Source organism: Dendrobates tinctorius, unplaced genomic scaffold (assembly GCF_039654945.1).
Source record: "Dendrobates tinctorius isolate UK_male_01 unplaced genomic scaffold, ASM3965494v1 ptg000086l, whole genome shotgun sequence".
Classification (NCBI taxonomy): domain Eukaryota; kingdom Metazoa; phylum Chordata; class Amphibia; order Anura; family Dendrobatidae; genus Dendrobates; species Dendrobates tinctorius.
Window position 1 is genome coordinate 10,622,637 of NW_027361754.1, and position 21,695 is coordinate 10,644,331.

The 21,695-nt window shown below is 48.3% G+C and overlaps 1 protein-coding gene across 1 annotated transcript in view; it reads right to left on the reverse strand.

Moving 5' to 3' along the window:
* PLOD1 (procollagen-lysine,2-oxoglutarate 5-dioxygenase 1) overlaps window positions 1-6,154 on the reverse strand; it is a 52,924-nt gene extending 46,770 nt beyond the window's left edge. Inside the window, exons 1-2 of the mRNA XM_073585035.1 lie at window positions 6,003-6,154; window positions 245-336 (exon numbers count right to left, since the gene is read on the reverse strand). Coding sequence (XP_073441136.1) covers window positions 245-336; window positions 6,003-6,066 — 156 coding nt within the window. The 5' untranslated portion in view covers window positions 6,067-6,154. The remainder of the gene's footprint in view (window positions 1-244; window positions 337-6,002) is intronic.
* Between the last annotated feature and the right edge of the window lie 15,541 nt (window positions 6,155-21,695).

The following is a 21,695-nucleotide window of genomic DNA, read 5'->3' on the forward strand; positions in this document are numbered from 1 at the left end:
AAGGATAAAATCTGCAGATATTGCCATTATGTGTTATTTATACAAAACTTCGAGCCCCTTTAAAGTCCTGAACGAGTTCATCCCCAGAACAAAGACCAGTATATTTTTTACTTTGTCTTCATTCATTACTACTTTGGGCTACGGATTTTTCCTGTTTGTTTAGTCATTCATGAAGTATTTCCTCTGTCAGTCTTGGAATTCCTCCTGCAGATGCCCTGAGGGTCAGAACCAGGTTATCACACACCTTCACTTTGTAGTTGAAGCACTGGGCAGATCTCTGAAATCTTCTGAAGCCGTCTGTCTCTTCAGTGGCCACAGTTAAGACCAAAAGACTGTCTGGAAGAAGGAGAAGGATAAATGAGGGAAAGTAGTCATCATTCTGGCAGCTAAGACCCCAATGCAAAGCAGAAGGTAGTATATGCTACAATCCCTGCTGTCCCTACAGGTCTGTGATTCCTGTGACTGATGGAAATAGATACAACTTTTTTCTCATAGGGAAACATTGTGCTCACACACAAGTAGTATTAAAGGGTCATTGCCACCATTTATCAATTATCGACAAGACTTCCTGCCCCCACAAGACTCCAACCAATCTCTTAAAAGGGGGCTCTGAAATTCCCTATTTGAATGGAGAGATACCTTTGCATTCATGATGCCACTCAATTCATTGCTGTATCCGGTTGTCCCATAGACAATGAGGCAATGGCGCCCCTCAGTGGCCATTACGACTTTAACCCCTTAACCCCCGAAGCTTTTTTCGGTTTTGCATTTTCATTTTTTGCTCCTCTTCTTCTCAGAGCCATAACTTTTTTTTACTTTTCTATCAATATGGCCGAGTGAGGGCTTGTTTTTTGCGGGACGAGTTGTACTTTTCAATAACAACATTGGTTTTATCATGTCGTGTACCAGAAAATGGGAAAAAAAAGTCAAGTGTGGTGAAATTGCAAAAAAAGTGCAATCCCACACTTGTTTTTTGTTTGGCTTTTTTACTAGGTTCATTAAATGCTAAAACTGGCCTGCTATTATGATTCTCCAGGTCATTACGAGCTCATAGACACCAAACATGTCCAAGTTCTTTTTTATCTCAGAGGTGAAAAAAATTCCAAACTTTGTTAAAAAAAAAAATGCGCCATTTTATGAGACCCGTAGCGTCTCCACTTTTCGTGATCTCAGGTTGGGTGAGGGCTTATTTCTTGCGTGCTGAGCTGACATCTTTAATTATACCATTTTGGTGCAGATACAATCTTTTGATCGCCTGTTATTGCATTTTAATGCAATTTTGCGTCAACCAAAAAAATGTAATTCTGGCGTTTTGACTTTTTTCCTCACTACTACTACTTTTTATGGATAGATCGGGAGATTCTGAAAGCGGCGATATCAAGAATGTTTGATTTTTTTTGTGTTTTATTTTGAATGGGGCGAAAGGGGGATGATTTGAACTTTAATATATTTTGTTATTTCTTTTATATTTTTTACTTTTGGCATGCTTCAATAGTCTCCATGGGAGACTAGAAGCTGCCATAGCTCGATCGGCCCGATCAGCTCTGCTACATAGAGGCGATGATCAGATCGCCTCTTTATAGCAGAATTACTCACTTATTATGAGCGCCGTCCACTTGTTGGTGCTCACATCAAGCCGGCACTGACAACCATACAGGTCTCCAGGAGACCTCCAGTTGTCATGCCAACACACTGGTGACCCGTGACGCGGGTCACGGGTGGACGGATTTCCAGCGCGATTGCTGGAAGCGCATGTTAAATGCCGTTGTCAGCGTTACAGTGGCATTTAAAGGGTTAATAGCTACGGGTGGATCGCGATGCCACCCGCGGATATCCCGGGCACATGTCAGCTGTTCAAAACAGTTTACATGTCCCGGGAAAGATGTGGGCTCAGCGCCGGAGCCCACATCAAAGGGAGGGAGTCCGACATCGGCGTAAATGTATGACCGATGTCGGAAAGGGGTTGAAACAGGAGCCCACATACTCTGGATCAGTGGTGGTCCCAGCAGTGACACCCACAATAATCAGTGTTACTGTCATGCTGTGACGGTCTTCGGTAAGGAAAGGGGGCCTCAAACTATCCCTGAAACTGGGGATAATCATCTCAGTCCTGGGGATACTCTTGACGGTAGAAAGGCCAGGGTCTCTTACCATACTATGCTCCTGTTAAACTCTTATCCGTCCCCTCTACTGTGAGGCATGGGACAGAAATGTAAGGCAAACAAGACACAAAGACAAAACGATCATACAAAAGCACTAACCAACAATAGGGAGGATAGGGACAGGGAGGAATAATCTAAATGGGAACAGGGACAGGAGAGAAACACACATGTACTACAGCAAACCACAGAACACTACGGCAACAACTCTACTCCAACCACTTAACTTTAGCGCACTGCACAGGAGGACAAATCTTTAACCAGCAGGGACAAGAAGGTCTTAACGGTTTTTATAGGAAGAGGTAATGAGCATTTCAGAAGTACTGAAATGCATCTGCATGTTTCTGACCAGCATAGAAAGGGTTGTTAACCTCTTCAGCACCAGAGGAAACTAAATCCATTTAATATGGGTCACAACTCACACCATCTCTAAAGAGATTCATTATCCAACGTGACCATCTTACTCCAGATCTTCCAGGCGGACTTGACACCCTTGTGACAGTTATCATCTATCCTGTGGATAAGTACGAAATTGCTAAGATGATAACCCTTTAAGCAACACATGGGGGACAATTATACAATGAAGACTAACAATTTAGGACCTAAATGCTTTATCAATACCAATGAAGATGATGATATGTGGTGGTCTCAGTGATGGGACACTCACGTATCTCAAGAATGGGGATGCCTATTCTCCATCCAGCGCTAGAAAAGATTTCACCATATGTACAGCACCATGGAATCAATGGTGCTATATAAATAAATAATAATAATGTAAGTGCAATCTCGTTTCACTTTGGCAAATTGGAAATACAGTCAGCCCAGTCCTGAATAATTACAGAAAAGTCATATTGTCATTGACATTTAGTCTCTTCCTCTTTAGAGACACAACTTGAATCCGTAAGAAGACACTACACAAAGTATCTGTCACCTCCATCGTTGCCGCACAACTAAAATAAAGCTTTGTCGAAGCCGAGAATTTCTGTAATTGTTTTTTTAATAAGTTCTTGGGGAAAAAAAAAGTCTAGTGCAGGACAAGGAAAGTATTTATGGCCGACTGCACCCTTTAAAGTGTGAGGTTACAGCTGTGAGCTGATTTTGCTGCTATCGGTGGCCTGCGCAGTCGGCGGAGGCTTCCTGCAGCAATGGGGAATGAATGGATCTATTCTATTCATCACATTCTACACCCAGTCTGCAAAATCCTCCTCCAAAATGATCTGTGCATCTTATACAATGCCTCAATCTCCCTGGAAAAGGATGATTTAGCTGCACCCGTCCACAAGATGTCACCATATAAAGCTATGTGCATGTGCTATGAGTGCTTTTTTTAATTTTTTTTTTTATTTTAGGCTGTAAAATATGACTTTTACCCACTTTACCCTATTACTGAAATCAGTTTTGCTTGTAATAGAAGGCTCAGTCAACACTACATTTGTGGCCATTGTCAGACACAGACGCTCAGGAGGCTTGTGCCCGATGGTGACCACTGTCACGATGGACGCCGGGTCATCTACCACCATAGGGGATGTATTGCAGTGTTCTCTGGTTATAATATGGGTTTTAGGCTATGTGCACACGATGCAGAATTCCTGCGGATCCGCAGCGGATTTTACCGCGCAGAAACGCTGCGGATCCGTAGTGTGATGTACAGTAGCATGTAAATCAATGTAAAAAAAAAAACCGCTGTGCAGAAGACGCTGCAGATTTTTCCGCGCGGTTTTCCTGCAGTACAAAATCCGCAGCATGTCACTTTTGTGCGGTTTTCCACCTCCCCTGTCTCCAATTCTGCAGGGGGAAAACCGCACAAAAACCGCAAAAAAACCGCATTAAAAATGGAAGAAATCCGCAGGAAAAATGCAGGTCATTTGACCTGCGGATTTCTTCAATTCTGCGCGGAAAAATCAGCAGGGCAAAAAAGTCCGTCTGCACTCAGCCTTAGGAGGCTCCAACATTATCTGTTTCTGTAAATGAGTGCAATGCAATACATCATTTCCTACATGTTGTTGTCATCGCTACCTGTTCACCCGAGGGTCTTGGGCTGTGTGCACACTGAGTTGTTGGAGCAAGTCTCCTTTAAAAAAAAAAAATGAAAAATTTTTAAAAATATTTGAAAAACTGTTATTATTGTCTACTGTAAACCAACTTGATGTTCAGTCATTAAGCGTTTTTTTATATATTTTTTTTTCTGTTTTGGCACACATAGGGTAATCGGAGGCATCTGGAGCCTGTGCCGGGAGTTTTTCCTGATTTATGCACCAAATGCAGACGCAGAATAAGATGTGAACAATAAATTTAGTGTCACAATTTACTGGCAACCTCCCTGAATTAAAAGTGCTACTGTGGCCCCTGAGACCTACCCTGATGGACCACAACACTTGTGTACCTGTAGAAATCAGTGAATGCACGTGTCCATATGAACGTGTAAGGCTAATTTCACACTTGCTTTTTTTTGCAGCGCGTTTTTCCCGCAAAAAAACGCATTGAAAAAACGCATACAAACGCTGCGTTTTTTTCAAGCATTTTTATGAGCATGCATGAAAAAAACGCAGCGTTTGTATGCGTTTTTAGTGCGTTTTTACCGCGTTTGCGTTTTTTTTCCAACATTAGGTGGCCCCTCACACTAACCCAAACCATGACTTTACTAACCCTAACCCTGACCCTAACCATGACCCTAACCCTTAACCAAACCATACTAACCCTGACCCTAACCCTTAACCAAACCATACTAACCCTAACCCTGACTCTAAACCCTAGCTAACCCTAACCCTAGCCCTAAACCCCCTTAACTAACCCTAACTCTAACCCAAACCCCTAAATTCCATTGTCCAACTAATGGTAAAAAAAAAACGCATGCGCAAAAAAACGCATACATAAGCATGCCAATGCGCACATATGCGCACCCATAGACTTATAATGGGTGTCTTGCTGTAAAAAAACGCATTGCGCGCGCATGCGTTTTTTTGAGGCAAGTCGGACGCCCAAAAAATGCAACAGGATGCATTCTGTGCGCCCGAGCGCATACCGCAAAAAAACGCATACAAACGCATGTGTATGCGCACATAAGCGCATCCCATGCAAAGTATAGGAAAAAAAAACGCATGCGTTTTTTAGCGCTAAAATCCCGCGGAAAAAAACGCAAGTGTGAAACCAGCCTATGATCCGCACAATAATCCAAGAGATCTCAGGGTCTGCACCAGGGAGATTGTGAAGCTGCAGAGGGTTAAGTGCATGTATTAAAGTAATAGTGCGCCATGTGGCAGGTACAGACTCATAACCTCAGGGCTGGGGAACACAGCGGGACTAATGATGCTTCTATGGACTGGGACCATCCCTGGCTACGGTCCGACCTGCCATCTGCTAGTTCTATCCTATAACACTGATGACAAAAATATAGGGGTGCCGGTGAGAGACGCACAGGACCTGACTGACCCCCCACGCACATTTGTACCATGTCCAGGTTACCTATATCTATAACTGGTCTGGGATCATCCCACCATTATAGACTGACTCATTGGAATCCAAGAGGTTCTGCAGCAGCAGCTATTCTGAACCCAATATATAAGAGAACTGCAAGGCTCTGCAGGCTGGTGGAAGAGATGAATGTCCCCAATGTTTAACTATTGCAACTCTGTATCCAGGATGGCAGCGATTATTATTACAGCACTGGGACCTCTTCTGTATATGACATTGTGAGAACAAAGTAACATTTCTAGTAAGGGAAGGAAGACAAAGTTCTGGTCCCCTGGATGCCCCCACACATGGGTGTGATATAAGAGACCCCTCTGTCAGATGTGTCTAATGAATAGGGGAGAGTCCAGAAATGGCCAAATATCAAAAACTCACCCCCTGGGCTGGAGCCAAGGGCCACACAGCTGAGGAGCAGCGAGCTCAGAAGCCCCAGGAACATGTCGCACCTTCCACAGCAGCTTCCACTGGAATCCCCGAGAGTGACCCCCTACTTCCCCCCAGGACTCTGCCACGCAATAACCACGCCCCCTGCAGACGTCACTCAGGGACGCACTCCCTGATTGGCCCGAAAAGTTCAGAAGCCCCATCCACATGTCATGACGAGGAAACTTTGGAAAAACTCTTTCGCTCCCACATCGGGAGTTACAGGGTTAATGGAAAGATTCTGAAGAATTTTACCTCCTGTTTAAATTGTCATCTGGAGCCATTTGTTCCAGAAGGATCTAAACCTGGGAAAGGGACTGGCTTTATTGGATGCTAGAATTTTCCAGACACCTGGCCAGAGGCGGCAGAGAGTAATGACTAAAGCTTCTGTGCAGGAAGGTGGAGGGGATGAGTGACAGCTCTGCAGCACGGTGTGACTGACTGGCTGCAGGGACTGTGCTGTGCACTGCACACAGATGCTCCGCTGCTGCCAGTCCCTGCTTGTCCCAGCCCAGATGTTCCAGGGAGTACGTGCAGCACGTGAGAGGCGTGCAGAGCCCCCTCCTCAGCCCAAATCACAGCCCACCACCCACACCAGATAGAGTATTGTCATAGCTATTATTACTCTTATTTATGGCAATATTTTAGTTTTGTTATTTGGAATATTCATCCATGAGTTCATTCATTTTTGTATCTTTTATCTCTGTGCGTATTCATTATGTATTTTTGTTATCCGGCTTATTTGTAAAAGGTCATTTATAGTAATCAAACGGTCACATATGTGAGTGGAGATGAGTGAATTTGTTCAGATTCTGTCCCCGAATCTGATTTTAACATATTTGTGCCACAATCGGACCCTATTCGTGCTGAATGTAGGTTTATGATCGGTTCCGAACATATTTGCTCATTTCTGCTCCCATTGACTCTAATGACGTTCGTCTGTGTTCGACGAATATTGCAAAAACATCATTCAATTCCGATCGTATTCGGAACCAAATCCGAACAAACGTGCTCATGTCTATTCAGGGGTTTGGACCAAAGCTAATTATTCCAAAAGGACAAATAAAATTAGAAATATACCCAATAGGAAAATGAAAGAGTGAAGCACTCAAAACTTATCAATGTATATAATTTATTATTTAATAATTACAAAAAAAATAATGGTTAGGAAATGTCAGACTGAAAGACAATGAGGCCATGTGCACACGTTGTGGAAGGTGCTGCGGATTTTTCCACGCGGATTTGGAAAAATCCGCAGGTAAATCCGCAGGTCAAAAGACCTGCGGTTTACCTGTGGATTAGCCTGCGGTTTTCCCCTGGACAATGGAGAAGGTGTAAAACCGCTGCGGATTCCGCACAAAGAATTGCCATGCTGTGGATTTGAAACCGCAGCAAATCCGCACGGAAAAATCCGCAGCATGTGCCCTGCGTTTTTTTATTTCCATTGAATACAATGGTACTGTACAACGCAGCAAAATCTGCAACGTGTGCACATGGCCTGATAGGAAACCAGATGTACATAGATCCAGAATGGATGAAGATTTACTATAAGGCCGGTGTCACACTTAGGCTATGTGCACACACTGCGGATTGGTCTGCAGTTTTGCCCTGCGGTTTGCCACCTGAACAATGGAATAGGTGGCAAACCGCAGAAACAATTGACATGTCCCACGGCGCTCGCGCCGACGTCACATAGGTGAAATGAGTTAATTGGACGTGAACTCGCAGTACCTGTCAGACGGCACCGTGCGAGCAGAACTTTCACTCGCAATGCCCTTAGACAGGGAATAGCAGTTCACAGGCAGACACTGAGCACACGATGGTCAGTGTCTACTGGATGACAGACTGCATGGTCAACCCATCGTTGTGTAGTAATCGCAGGCACGCAGGATGCAGTGATAAGACGGAAGCCGGAGTGAGTTTAGAACGTAACTTTTTATGTATATATATATATATATATATATCTATATATATGTATGTATAGGGGCTATGTGCACACGCTGTGGATTCTGCTGCGGATCCGCAGCGGTTTTAGTACCATAATATCCTATGGGAAATGGAAACCGCAGTGCAGACAGTGCGGATTTTTCCGCGCAGATTTGCTGCGGTTTCTAATCCGCAGAAAGAATTGATATGTCGCTTCTTTCTGCGGATTCGCTGCAGTTTACCATCTCCTCCATTATAGAGGTGATAAACCGCAGGGCAAAACCGCACGCTAATCCGCAGATAAACAGCAGGTCTTTTGACCTGCGGATTTTGCAAAATCTGAGCGGATCAATCCGCAGCAGAATCCGCTGCGTGTGCACACACCGTTATCCTCACAGGGATCAGAACAATAGTACACAGGTAATACGTTATGTCAATGGGTCCTACGTCTACACTACACCGTCCTTTCACTCAATGGCCGTGTATAGCTCTTGAAGGATGTTCATGTATTGGGTGACCGTCTCCCCGTCCCCTTGCATATGACTGAATACCCGGGTTCTTAATTCTCCCACGTCCGTTGGGTCCCCATGCTTCTCCACTCACGCTCAGAGACTGCATCCTGCTGACTACGCCAAATGTAGTAATCGCAGGCACGTGGGATGCAGTGACGAGACGGGAGCCGGAGTGAGTTTAGAACATAGCCCATATAGATACACATATATATATATATATATATATATATATATAGTTATCTCGAGTAACCAACAAGCTAGCAACAATTATCCTCGCAGGGATCAGAACAATATTACACAGGTAATACTTTAATAACTACCCGGTCGGAACCGGTAAATAAGAGGCCACAGTATGGCCGACTACGGGTCCAGTAACTACATTTGATTAACTATAATGTGTCACTTATCCTCCTCTGACGTCCGGCAGAGTGGTGGTCGGTGTTTCTCCGGCGTGTCAGCCGCTGGGCCCAGCTGACGTGGAGTTGGCGCAAGCTTCGGGCGTTCCTACGCCCAGGCGGAGTGTGGGCACAACAGGCCCCTGAAGAGTTCCGCTGCGTTGCGCCTCCCAGCGGAGGCGGAATGGGGACAGCCGCAGGCTGGGGCCGGACAGCGGCGTCCACGGGTGGCAGCGGACAGGCCGCAGCCGCGGGCTGGAGTCGGGCAGTGGCGGCCATGGGAGGCGGCAGGCAGGCCGCAACCGCAGGCTGGAGTCGAGCAGTGGCGGCCACAGGAGGCGGCAGGCAGGCCGCAACCGCGGGCTGGAGTCATGCAGCAGCGGTCGCAGGCGGCAGCGGACAGGCCGCAGCCGTGGGCTGGAGTCGGGAAGTGGCGGCCGCGGGCGGCAGTGGACAGGCCGCAGCCGCGGGCTGGAGTCGGGCAGTGGCAGCCGCGGGAGGCGGCAGGCAGCTGGCAACCGTGGGCTAGAGTGACGGGAGTGCGGTCGTTCGGTCAGTGCCCCGCTGCAGAGCTGCTCCTCGTCTGTAGTGAGTCTCTCCTCAGTCCCTCTGGTCGTCGCTCACTCCTTCTGGCTGTGGCTCTCTGGCGCCACCTAGGCTCCCTGTTCCTTCTCTCCCGTGCTGTCAAGTGCCCCCTGCTGGCGTTCTCAGCTCCTTTTATACCTGCTCCACCCCCACTCCTTCTAATGTAGAACTGTCTCTGGTCTATCCTCCAATTATGTCCACCGGAAACAGTCTCCCTAGGAACCTTGGTGACAGTCCCCTTGGTTCCGGCCCGGTTACACAGTGGGGACTCTCCCTCCTACATTCCCCCATCCTGTAAGCTCGCCAGTCCTCGGGCTAGGGCTTGGAGGGGTCTGGCCCAGCTTCTTGATGAAAAAGTCTTTTCCGCCACACAAACTGGTCCTGTTCGTAGCGTTCGGGGGGTTTGCCGGCCGTGGACCGCTCGGAGCATTGCGGTTTGATTGTGGTGGCATCTTCTGGGGTGGTGGAAGATGGTGGATCGATTAGGGTTGTTGGGGTATTGGTTTTTGAAGTGTCCGTTTGCACTGCTGAAAGGTCTTCCTCATCATCCTCATTCCATACTGTTGTCGGAGGCTCTGGGGCCAGAGGAGGGATCTCGGGTCATTCAGGGTCTGTGGAAGTACAGGGTCATAACATGTTGCGATGCACTGTTCGGGCGGGGTGATCCCCCTCTATTTCAGATCGTATCTCATACAGTGGCCCATCTGGGCTTACTCGTTGCAGTACTCGGTAGGGACTTTCTTCCCAGCGGTACCCCAACTTGTTTTGGCGGCGCTGATCTCGTACGAGTACGCGATCTCCTGCCTAGAATTCGGTGAATTGGGACGGAGTTTTTCTTGGATGTTCTAGGTTCTTTGGTATGGACGATCCGGTGCAGGGTTTGTAGCCGGTACCGGCGATTCCGGACCCACGAGGAGACTCCTGTCCATGGTTGTTCCTCCTCCAGATTCAACTCTACCTCCGTGATTCCCTTGCCTTCCCGGCCGAACAGTAGTGAATACGGGGTGTAGCAAGTGACCCAGTGTACCCGGTTGTTATATACCCAGACCAGTTCGGGGATGTGCTCGGGCCAGCGGGATTTTCGGTCATCTTCCAGGGCTCGTAGCATTTGGATTAATGTCCGGTTAAATCGCTCACAGGCCCCATTTCCTTGTGGATGGTAGGGTGTGGTTCGGGACTTATCAATACCGTATAAGCGATGTAGTTCTTCAATTACTTTCCCCAAGAAGCACACACCTTGGTCTGAATGGATCCACTGGGGGCAGCCGTATACCTGGATAAAGTTCTTATATATCGCGAAGGCGGCTGATTCCGCTGTTTGGTCCCGAGTAAGGGTCACTACAGCGAATTTGGTAAAATGGTCCACCATGACTAGACAATGTTTGTATCCCTGGTGAGCGGGACCGATGGTTAAATAGTCTATCATCAGGAGCTCGAGGGGTGCATCGTCACTATGGTTTGTACGGGAGCCTGTTTCTCAGGTGGTTTAGTTAGCTCACACAAGCGGCATGCACGGCAAACTCCTTCTACTTCAGCTTGTAAACGGAAATGGTAGGCTATTTGTTGTAACCACTGAATAGTCTTTTGTGCCCCAAAATGAGCCCCTTTTTCGAGAGCCTCGCGAGCAAGTTCAGTGAGCCGGGCTCTCGGTACTACCACCTGCCAGACTGTCGTTGGTGCCATGCGCAGCTCTGCCTTTCGGTACAATAGTCCTCCTTTGATTACTAATTTCTCCCACTGGCGTACCATTAGCAGGGTGTCTCGAGTTAATGTCTTTCTTTGGGTGTCATTGGGTAGCTGTCTCATGGCCACCCATTGACGCAGGGGAACAACCTCCCCGTCTTCTTGTTGCTGTTGGATCCATTCATCCCGGGATTGTTCTAGCATGCCTCTAGCTGGTTCTGTATGGGATTGCTCTCGGGTTACGCCTGGGATTCTGGCTGGGGCCAGAGAAAATGGCGTCTCTTCTCCTTCCAGCTCTCCGTCCTGCCTTTGCCCGGGGGCCATACGTCAAATTCTGGAGAGGGCGTTGGCATGTACATTTACCGCTCCCCATTTGTAGATGATTTTATATTTGAATTTGGCCATCCGAGCCACCCACCATTGCTCGAGGGCCCCCAATTTTGCATTGTCGAGGTGGGCCAGCGGATTGTTGCCAGTCCGTACCACTACCTCAGAGCCTGCTAGGTACTCCGCAAACTGCAACTGCTCCGTCATGGCCCACACTACCGCTCGAGCTTAAAGAGGCTGTAATTGTCGGGATTGCGTTCGGAGTCGTGGAGTGATCGGCTACCATAAACGATCACCCTTTCCCGGCCATTATGGACTTGCGACACTACAGCTCCCAGCCCGTGTAACCTCCCGTCGGTGTGCAGTTGGATCACCCCCAGGGCTAGTGGGATTACTCGGTACCGGGCCGGTGTCTTAAAGGGGAAGTGTCGCGGTGGCGGTGACCCGGTCCGTGGCCCTGGGTGTCTATGTAAAATAGATGGAATTGAATAAAGTTTGTGTCAGGAACACCGCACTGCATTGCTCACTGAGCCAGTGCGCGTGTCCTGAATAAGACAAACTGTGCTCAGAGATACCTGTGGAGGGGGCAGCAGCAGAGAAGATGCGTGCTTCAGACCCACAGGACCTGAAGCACGTGAATGCTGGGGGCGTGGCCTAAACTCCAGAGAGCTAGGAGCTGCAGGAAAACTCCTAGAATGGTAACTACGGAACAAAGTTACTAATTGGCATAGACAGGGACATAAACCAGATCAGGCCGGGGTCAAAGCACGAGATAGCACGAGAATTACCAAAGGGCAAGACAGAACGGATAGTCAAGACGTAGCCAAGAAGTCAGAAACCAGAGAAGCAGATATACAGTACAGAATCAACAGGCAAACTCACAATGTGGGACAGAACCAGATCAGAACCATATAAGCAAGCTATAAGACAACGAACAGGCACACAGGGGTCACAACACTCGGCCAAAGGCAAAAGTATAACTGACAGGGATTGGAGTTTCTCAGTACTATAAAAAGCTCTGCCTGAAACAAAGAGAGGCCACAATAATTAACCCCAGGTGTGCAGGTCAAAGCCTGCACTGAGCTCAAGACATTAACCCCTGACGTGCAGGTCAACCTGCACTGGGATCATGACAGTACCCCTCTCTCAACGGGGGGGCCTCTGGACCCCCAGGCTTCCCCGGGTACTTGGCATGGAAAGCCCGAACCAGGCGATCTGCATGTACAGAGTGCGAAGGGACCCATGAGCGATCCTCTGGTCCATATCCCTTCCAGTGGACCAGGTACTGCAAAGAGCGGCGCACCCGCCAAGAGTCCACAATATGTCCAACCTCATACTCCAAGTGACCCTCCAACAACACTGGAGGAACAACAGACTCGGAGTCCTCCTTGACAGACCCCACGGGTTTCAACAGAGATTTATGGAACACATTGAATATCTTTAAGGAGGCGGGGAGATGCAACCTATATGCCACCGGGTTGACTATCTCCACAATCTCGTACGGACCAATGAACTTTGGTCCCAATTTAGCTGACGGTACCTTCAAGTTGATGTTACGTGTGGAAAGCCAAACCTTCTCCCCCACCTGAAACATGTGTTCCGGGGCCCTCTTTTTGTCAGCAAAATATTTGTACCTCCCCTGGGCCCAAGAGATATTACGCTGGACTTCAGCCCAGAGGTTTTTTAACCGTTGGACAGACCCCTCTGCCCCTGGACAACCAGAATCCACCCGTGAAAGGTGGGGCGTGGTCTGGACCTCATGTAGGGAGGACGTGGAGTGAGAGAGCTCCTGCCCGGATCCGACAATAAATCCTGATTACCGGCACTGCTGACGAGTCCCACTGACCTGGAGGGCTGCAATATCTCCCTGGGCGTCTAGACAGCGGAGGATCCTTGGGCCATGTCGAACCGCAGCAGTAAAAAAGATAAGGAGACGCCGGGGCGCGCCTCTGCTACATCCAGGATGGCGCCAGCAAACAACAAGTCGGCCGGTAGTGGATCGATGGGAGCTGCTGGCAGGCTGGAACGATATGCAAGGGTGCCTCCTGCTGCTGCTCGATCGCCCAGTGCACAGACTGAGGCAGACGCTGGCTGCAGCATGGAGCTGGAGGATCATCTCTCCAGGGAGGGAACAGTGAGTAAACTGGGCCCCCCTTTAGCCTGACATGTGCAGACACAGGGGCCTGTGCTGGAGGAGGAAGGAGTGGGGGATGGGGAGCAGCCGGAGTCTGTGACTGCTGAGCCCACGCTGGGAGAAATCCTCGCAGCAATTAACTCCTGCAATACCACACTGGCCACTCTAAGTAATCAAATGGAGATTGTCACCAAGGACATGGCCTGTATTAAACAAGAGCTGCGGGGGGGGGTGACTGCCAGGGTGGGGGAACTGGAGGAGCGTGTTGGTGCGACGGAGGATAAATTGCCACCAATAACACGGGAGCTGGGAAAAGCCACGCAAAATATTACAATACTGCTGAACAAGGTGGATGATTTAGAGAACCGCTCCCGTAGAAGTAATCTGCGACTGGTGGGGGTTCCGGAGAGGACGGAGGGGACTGACTCACTGGGCTTTTTTGAAAAATGGCTAATGGACACCTTTGGTAAAGATGTTTTGTCCCCATTCTTTACTATTGAGAGAGCACACAGGGTCCCTACGCGTGCCCCCCCGCCTGGAGCACCCCCGCGTCCCATCTTGCTCAAGCTCCTACACTTTAAAGATAGAGATGCTATCCTGCGCAGATCCAGAGACATTAAGGAACTTGCTATTAATGGGAGGAAAGTCTCCATTTTCCCTGATTTTTCCCTGGAAGTGCAGCGTAAAAGGGCGCAATTTATTGAGATTAAAAAACGCCTACGTGACTTACAGGTGACATATTCCATGATGTACCCTGCTAGACTGCGGATTGATGTGAATGGAGAAACGCACTTTTTTGATACGGCGGGAATGGCGCTGTCCTGGCTGGATATTAATGAGAGGTCCATGAGGAGGAAGAATACTTGAAGTTCTCCCTTTTTTCGCCACCAGGTGTTGTTACTCCTTTTTGTCTAGGACGCTATGCTGGTATAATTACTACTGTTCATTCCATTTCGGATTCAGGGCGGGAGCTGACCGGATTGCTGTGGACACTCGTTACAGTGACAAGCTGTGGACCCTTCTCCCTGCATGGACTCTGGGCGAGTTTTCTAGCCCTGATTCTCTCTATTTGAGAGAAATGTGCAAGTTACACTTGTGTTTGGGGGTAGGGGCGCTGTGCACTGGTGTGCAGTGCTCCCTCTCCCTCCTTTGTTTTTTTCGTTTGTTGTTGTATTCCCTAATTGTTCTGTGGGATGTGATGTGCGTCAGCCGTGTCACCCAATTCATTGTACTGAGGGATGGTGGAGATTGCCTCTCTCCCTCGGGAGTGGAGTATGCTCCGATTTCTCATTTTTTAGTCTGCTCTTATGGCGATATCACTTAATATTGTAGCGTGGAATGTTAGGGGGCTCGGGGATGCAAATAAGAGATGTGCTATATTTACTAATATGCAGAAATTTCTCCCGGCTATCCTGTGTATGTCTGAGACCCACATGGTGAAAGATAATATTCATTGGCTAAGAAAGGGATGGGTTTCACATGAATATCATTCCACGTACTCGACCCATGCGCGGGGCGTCAGTGTGCTGGTGCACAGGTCCATCCCCTTCTCATGTACTAAATCAGTGGTTGACCCTGGGGGCAGATTTGTATGTTTGCTTTGCACGTTATACGGTATACAATTTATTTTGGTTGCCATGTACATCCCCCCGCCCTATTCAGTCGAACCAGTAAAAAGAATCTTGTCTATTTTGGGTTCCTTTCCCCATGCGCTGACTCTTCTAATAGGAGATTTTAATACATATTTGCATCCCTATTTGGATAAGTTGCATTCGGGAAACATATCAGAAGATGCAGCCTCAACCTCATTTGCTAGAACGTTAGTGGAGCTGGGTATGGTAGATCTTTGGCGTGTCCGAAACCCCACAGCCAGACAGTTTTCCTGCTACTCTAGCTCCCACCACGCTATGTCACGGATAGACCTGGCCATTGGGAATACACTCATGACCCCATATGTACGAGGGGTGGCCTACCTGCCTAGAAGTGTATCTGATCACTCGCCGCTACATGTCACACTTTCATGGGGACACCCCCTCACCCTATCTAGACCTATCTGGAAGCTTAATCCCTTCTGGATCCAGCTTATAGGGGGGATCTTTGCATGATGCCATTCTAGAATATTTTCAACTTAATGAGTACTCTGCATCATCACACATAGTCTGGGATTCCATGAAAGCCTATGTCAGGGGCTTATATATTAGAGAAATATGCACACGGAAAAGCCAAAATAGACGCTACACCCAGAGTCTGATCCAGGAGGTGTCTGTTGCGGAGGCTGCGGTGATACTCAACCAGACAGAGGAAACTAAAAAAGCTTTGGAGAAGGCACAGGGGTCGCTCAGGGAAAGCCTCATGTCGGCGGCAGAAAATAAACGTTATTTCCTCAAACAAAAATATTTTATAGAGGGGGAGGGAGTAGGACATTTATTGGCCACGGTCATTAGAGCACAGGACGGATCTTCATATATCAATAGGCTAAAAACGGACTCGGGTGGTCTTGTGACAGACAGTGCGGACATAGTGAGTGAGATAAGGAGGTATTATATGCGACTATACACATCAGATTGCAGTCTCACGGAGACTGAGATTGAGCAGTACCTGGATGCTCTCTCTCTCCCTGCATTGGCTGATAGCGATAGGGATTCATTGGATCGGGACATCCTGTTGGAGGAGTTGGAGGAGGCGCTTGGTCAGATGCAAAATGAAAAGGCTCCGGGAACGGACGGCCTGCCTGGCGAGTTTTACAAAACCTATGCACCCTTACTGCTACCTAAGCTACTTAAGGTATTTGAAGAGGCTGAAAGGCAGAGGGTCCTCCCGCCATCTATGAGGGAAGCTTTGATAGTTTTAATATTAAAGCCCGGAAAGGATCCAGAGGTTCCGGATTCATATCGCCCGATTTCCCTATTATCAACAGATGTTAAATTATTGGCCAAGGTACTCGCCAATAGGATGTCCCGAGTTATCTCATCTGTTATACAGAAGGATCAGACGGGATTTATCCCAGGCAGAGCCACATCTATGAACCTTAGGAAACTATACTTGGGGATTCAACATAGTTCTGGGGAGTTGGGGGGAAGAGCAATTTTGTCCTTAGACGCCGCTAAGGCGTTCGATAGTCTGGAGTGGGGTTTTTTGTGGGCGGTACTTCGGAAAATGGGCTTTGGACACAGATTTATAAATTGGGTGAGGCTGTTATATGGCTCGCCGGTGGCGAAGGTTGGGGCTAATGGCAGGGTCTCTGAGTCTTTTCCTCTTGGGAGAGGTACTAGACAGGGGTGCCCGCTCTCGCCCTTGCTATTTGCTACTGCGGTGGAGCCATTGGCAGTTGCAATTCGGAAGTCCAGAGAAATAATGGGAATTAGATGAGGAACTGTGGAGTTGAGGATATCATTGTACGCGGATGATTTACTTCTATATTTAGATAAGGTACATTCCTCGATTTTGCCGGCAATGGAGGTCATTCGAGAATTTGGGCTGAGGTCTGGTCTTCGGATTAATTGGTCCAAATCAGCTTTAATGCCGATAGACCCTCTCCCGGCGGATTTCTCAGATTTGCAGATACCGGTCCCTGTAGTTCGGAGGTTTAAGTATCTGGGTATAATTGTTAGTCCTGCCCCGAAGGATTTTCGGGCTCTGAATCTGGAGCCCCTGTTGCAGCGATTTAGAGCAAAAGTACATACTTGGTGTCGCCTGCCGTTGTCGAATATTGGTAGATCTAACTTAATCAAAATGGTAATGAAAGAGTTGAGCGACTTTTGTTTTTTTAGGGTCGCGTTTCGTTTCGTGAAACCCGACTTTTCCAAAAGTCGGGTCGAGCAAGATCGTCCGATTATAGGGAAAAGTCGGGGTCGTCCCGAAACACGAAACCCAATGTAAGTCAATGGGGAATAAAAGTTGGCAGTGAGAGGAGGACAGGAAACACACCAACAGTGCCCATTTGAATGCCAAAAGCATCAATTCTTCTTACTTAAGCTTGTCAACCTTAATTAACTTCATAATACAAGTTACGCACTGAAAAATGGGGGTTATTTGGCTAAATTTGTGGGGGGGGAGGGCTGGCTGCAGGTTTTCATGTGCCCTGGGCGAAAGAGCGCCCCTTTAACACATACCACAACTCATCATGCTCCGATACGGCAGAGAAATAGCGGTATAGTACAATGAAAAATACCTCACTTTTTACATCTCATGACGAGGCCCATCTATTTCTCCATACAAAATCATTGGTCCCATATAATGTTTGAAACAGTATATGATGAGCTCCACATAATGCTACAGTATATGTTGGTCCCCATGGATGAAGCTCCACTGTCTTATGGGCCCAAATAATGCTCCAAACATAATGGGCCCCATTTCTAATGCTCTAGTGTATAATGGGCCCTGTAAATGCTGCTCCAGTGTCTGATGTCCACCTTTGGAATGTTCCAGTGTATGGTGGGCCCCATCTATCATTCTCCAGAGTATAGTGCTCCCCAAAAATTGCTGTCCCAACATTGAAAACAATCAAATAAGTCTCCTCGCTAGGGAATCCCTGTACTTGTCTGGACAGGTGCTGTAGCTTGCTTAACAGCTCGCCAGCCGTTCTCACGCCAAGTATGGATTGCACGTGATTGCACAAAGGTTAGAAAGGGTACCGTATCCCTGGATAACATGTATGGATAGCGTACACATTCAAAATATATGTCTATACAGCATGAGGCAGGCTCAGACGGTGTTAGGCCCAGTATGGATTGCACGTCATTGCACAAAGGTTAGAAAGGGTACCGTATCCCCGGATAACATGTATGGATAGCGTACACATTCAAAATATATGTCTATACAGCATGAGGCAGGCTCAGACGGTGTTAGGCCCAGTATGGATTGCACGTCATTGCACAAAGGTTAGAAAGGGTACCATATCCCCGGATAACATGTATGGATAGCGTACACATTCAAAATATATGTCTATACAGCATGAGGCAGGCTCAGACGGTGTTAGGCCCAGTATGGATTGCACGTCATTGCACAAAGGTTAGAAAGGGTACCGTATCCCCGGATAACATGTATGGATAGCGTACACATTCAAAATATATGTCTATACAGCATGAGGCAGGCTCAGACGGTATTAGGCCCAGTATGGATTGCACGTCATTGCACAAAGGTTAGAAGGGGTACCGTATCCCCGGATAACATGTATGGATAGCGTACACATTCAAAATATATGTCTATACAGCATGAGGCAGGCTCAGACGGTGTTAGGCCCAGTATGGATTGCACGTCATTGCACAAAGGTTAGAAAGGGTACCGTATCCCCGGATAACATGTATGGATAGCGTACACATTCAAAATATATGTCTATACAGCATGAGGCAGGCTCAGACGGTGTTAGGCCCAGTATGGATTGCACGTCATTGCACAAAGGTTAGAAGGGGTACCGTATCCCCGGATAACATGTATGGATAGCGTACACATTCAAAATATATGTCTATACAGCATGAGGCAGGCTCAGACGGTGTTAGGCCCAGTATGGATTGCACGTCATTGCACAAAGGTTAGAAAGGGTACCGTATCCCCGGATAACATGTATGGATAGCGTACACATTCAAAATATATGTCTATACAGCATGAGGCAGGCTCAGACGGTGTTAGGCCCAGTATGGATTGCACGTCATTGCACAAAGGTTAGAAGGGGTACCGTATCCCCGGATAACATGTATGGATAGCGTACACATTCAAAATATATGTCTATACAGCATGAGGCAGGCTCAGACGGTGTTAGGCCCAGTATGGATTGCACATCATTGCACAAAGGTTAGAAAGGGTACCGTATCCCTGGATAACATGTATGGATAGCGTACACATTCAAAATATATGTCTCAGGAGGCAGGCTCAGACGGTGTCAGGCACAGTATGGATTTGACGGCCCAGATTACACAGCGGAGGAGCAGGGAGAGGTAAAGATTGCAAATGCTGGGGCCCTGGCCAAGCAAAGGGGGCCCACTCGTGGGCGTCGGTACTGGCACTGGGCCCCTCATAGTACAGCGGTGTGTCTGACGGCGGGTGTGCACCACCACCGTCAGAGACACTTGATTGTACTATGAGGGACCCTGTGCCAGTGCCCGCGCCCAAGAGTCGGCCTACCCACCTGTCCAGGGCAACGGCACTCGCACGGTGTCGTGCGGTAGGTGGTGACCCCGGCCATGGGGGGGGGAGGCAGCACAGTTATGGAGTTTTAGAAAGTGGCATATGTTGATGTTGGACATTCAGCTGATGCAAAAGGCGAAATAGGTGAAGTACCAGGAAGAGGTGGACCAAAGCAAGCCATTTTTCTGTCACCCTATGTGTCATCAGGGGAAGGTGGGACAAAATCCTTGGAAACCCATGCGTGGTTCATTTTAATGAAGGTTAGATCATCCACATTTTGGGTTGACAGACGGGTCCTTTTTTCTGTCAGGATTGATCCAGCTGCACTGAAGACTCTTTCCGATAGCACACTTGCAGCTGGGCAAGCGAGCTCCTGTAAGGCATATTGGGCCAATTCAGGCCAGGTGTCCAGTTTAGCGGCCCAATAGTCAAAGGGGAATGACCTGTGTGGGAGAACATCGATATGGGAGGAAAAGTAGTTTGTAACCATAGTTGACAACTGCTGTCTCCTGTCACTTTCCATCGATGCAGTAATACCAGTTGTGTGAGCGGTATTTGAAAAATCAGTCCACAACATTGTCATGAAACCCCTGTCTCCAACGCCACTTCTGCTGTGTGCACCACGAACACCTCTGCCAAGCTGCCCCCGGCCCGTACGGCTCTTGTGAGAACCATCACCGCTGCTGTGTGCTGGGAATGCCTCAAGCAACCGATTTACCAGAGTTGCTTGTTTATTAGCCAATATTAGGTCAAGGTTCTCCTGTGGCATGATGTTTTGTAATTTGCCTTTATAGCGTGGATCCAGGATGCTGGCCAACCAGTAGTCGTCATCGTTCATCATTTTGGCAATGCGGGGGTCCCTTTTTAGGATCCGCAAGGCATAATCTGACATGTGGGCCAATGTTCCCGGTGTCAATGATGCACTGTGAGTGCTGGGTGGAGGAGCACTTTCTGGCAAATCCACATCCCTCCAGTCACGCACAAACCCTGTACCAGACCTTGCCACGCCAACATTTTCACTTGCCCCACGAGATGCATCCTCCTCCCCTAAGTAATCATCCCCATCATCCTCCTCCTCCTCCTCCTCTTCTTCCTCCACCTCGTCCAGGAGAGGTCCCTGAGCAGACAATGGCTGAATGTCATCAAGGATTCCCTCCTCCTCTTCCTCCTCATCAACATTGGCTGCAGACGCCTGCTCCTTAAGGTGCGTCAAAGTTTGCATGAGCAGACGCATAAGTGGGATGCTCATGCTTAGGATGGCGTCGTCTGCGCTTACCAGCCGTGTGCATTCCTCAAAACACTGAAGGACTTTACAAAGGTCTTTCAGCTTCGACCACTGCACGCCTGTCAACTCCATGTCTGCTCTCAAAGTGCCTGGCCGTGTATCCTCCCACAAATGCATTATGGCCTGCCTCTGCTCGCACAGCCACTCCACCATGTGCAGGGTGGAGTTCCACCTTGTTGCAATGTCGATAATGAGGCGGTGGTTGGGAAGGTGGAGCAATCGCTGCAGCTTCTGCATACGAACGGAGTGTACAGGCGACCGGCGGATGTGCGCGCACAGTCTTCGCACCTTCTGGAGCAGGGCTGTTAACTCCGGATAATTTTTGAGGAAGCACTGCACCACCAGGTTCAAGGTGTGAGCCAAGCAAGGTATGTGGCTGAGTTTTGAAAGGGCTATGGCTGCCACAAAATTACGGCCGTTATCACTAACTACCTTGCCTGCCTCAAGATGTACACTGCCCAGCCATGACTCAGTTTGTCGCTTCAAGTACTCGGCCAGCACCTCGGCGGTGTGTCTGTCGCCCAAACACATCATCTGCAACACAGCCTGCTGACGCTTTCCACTAGCTGCTCAATAGGGGGACACATCGTGTGCAACAGTGGCAGCTGCAGATGGAGTGCTCGTACGACTGCGCTCTGTGGACGAGCTTTCGCTTCTGGAGGAGGAGGAGGAGGA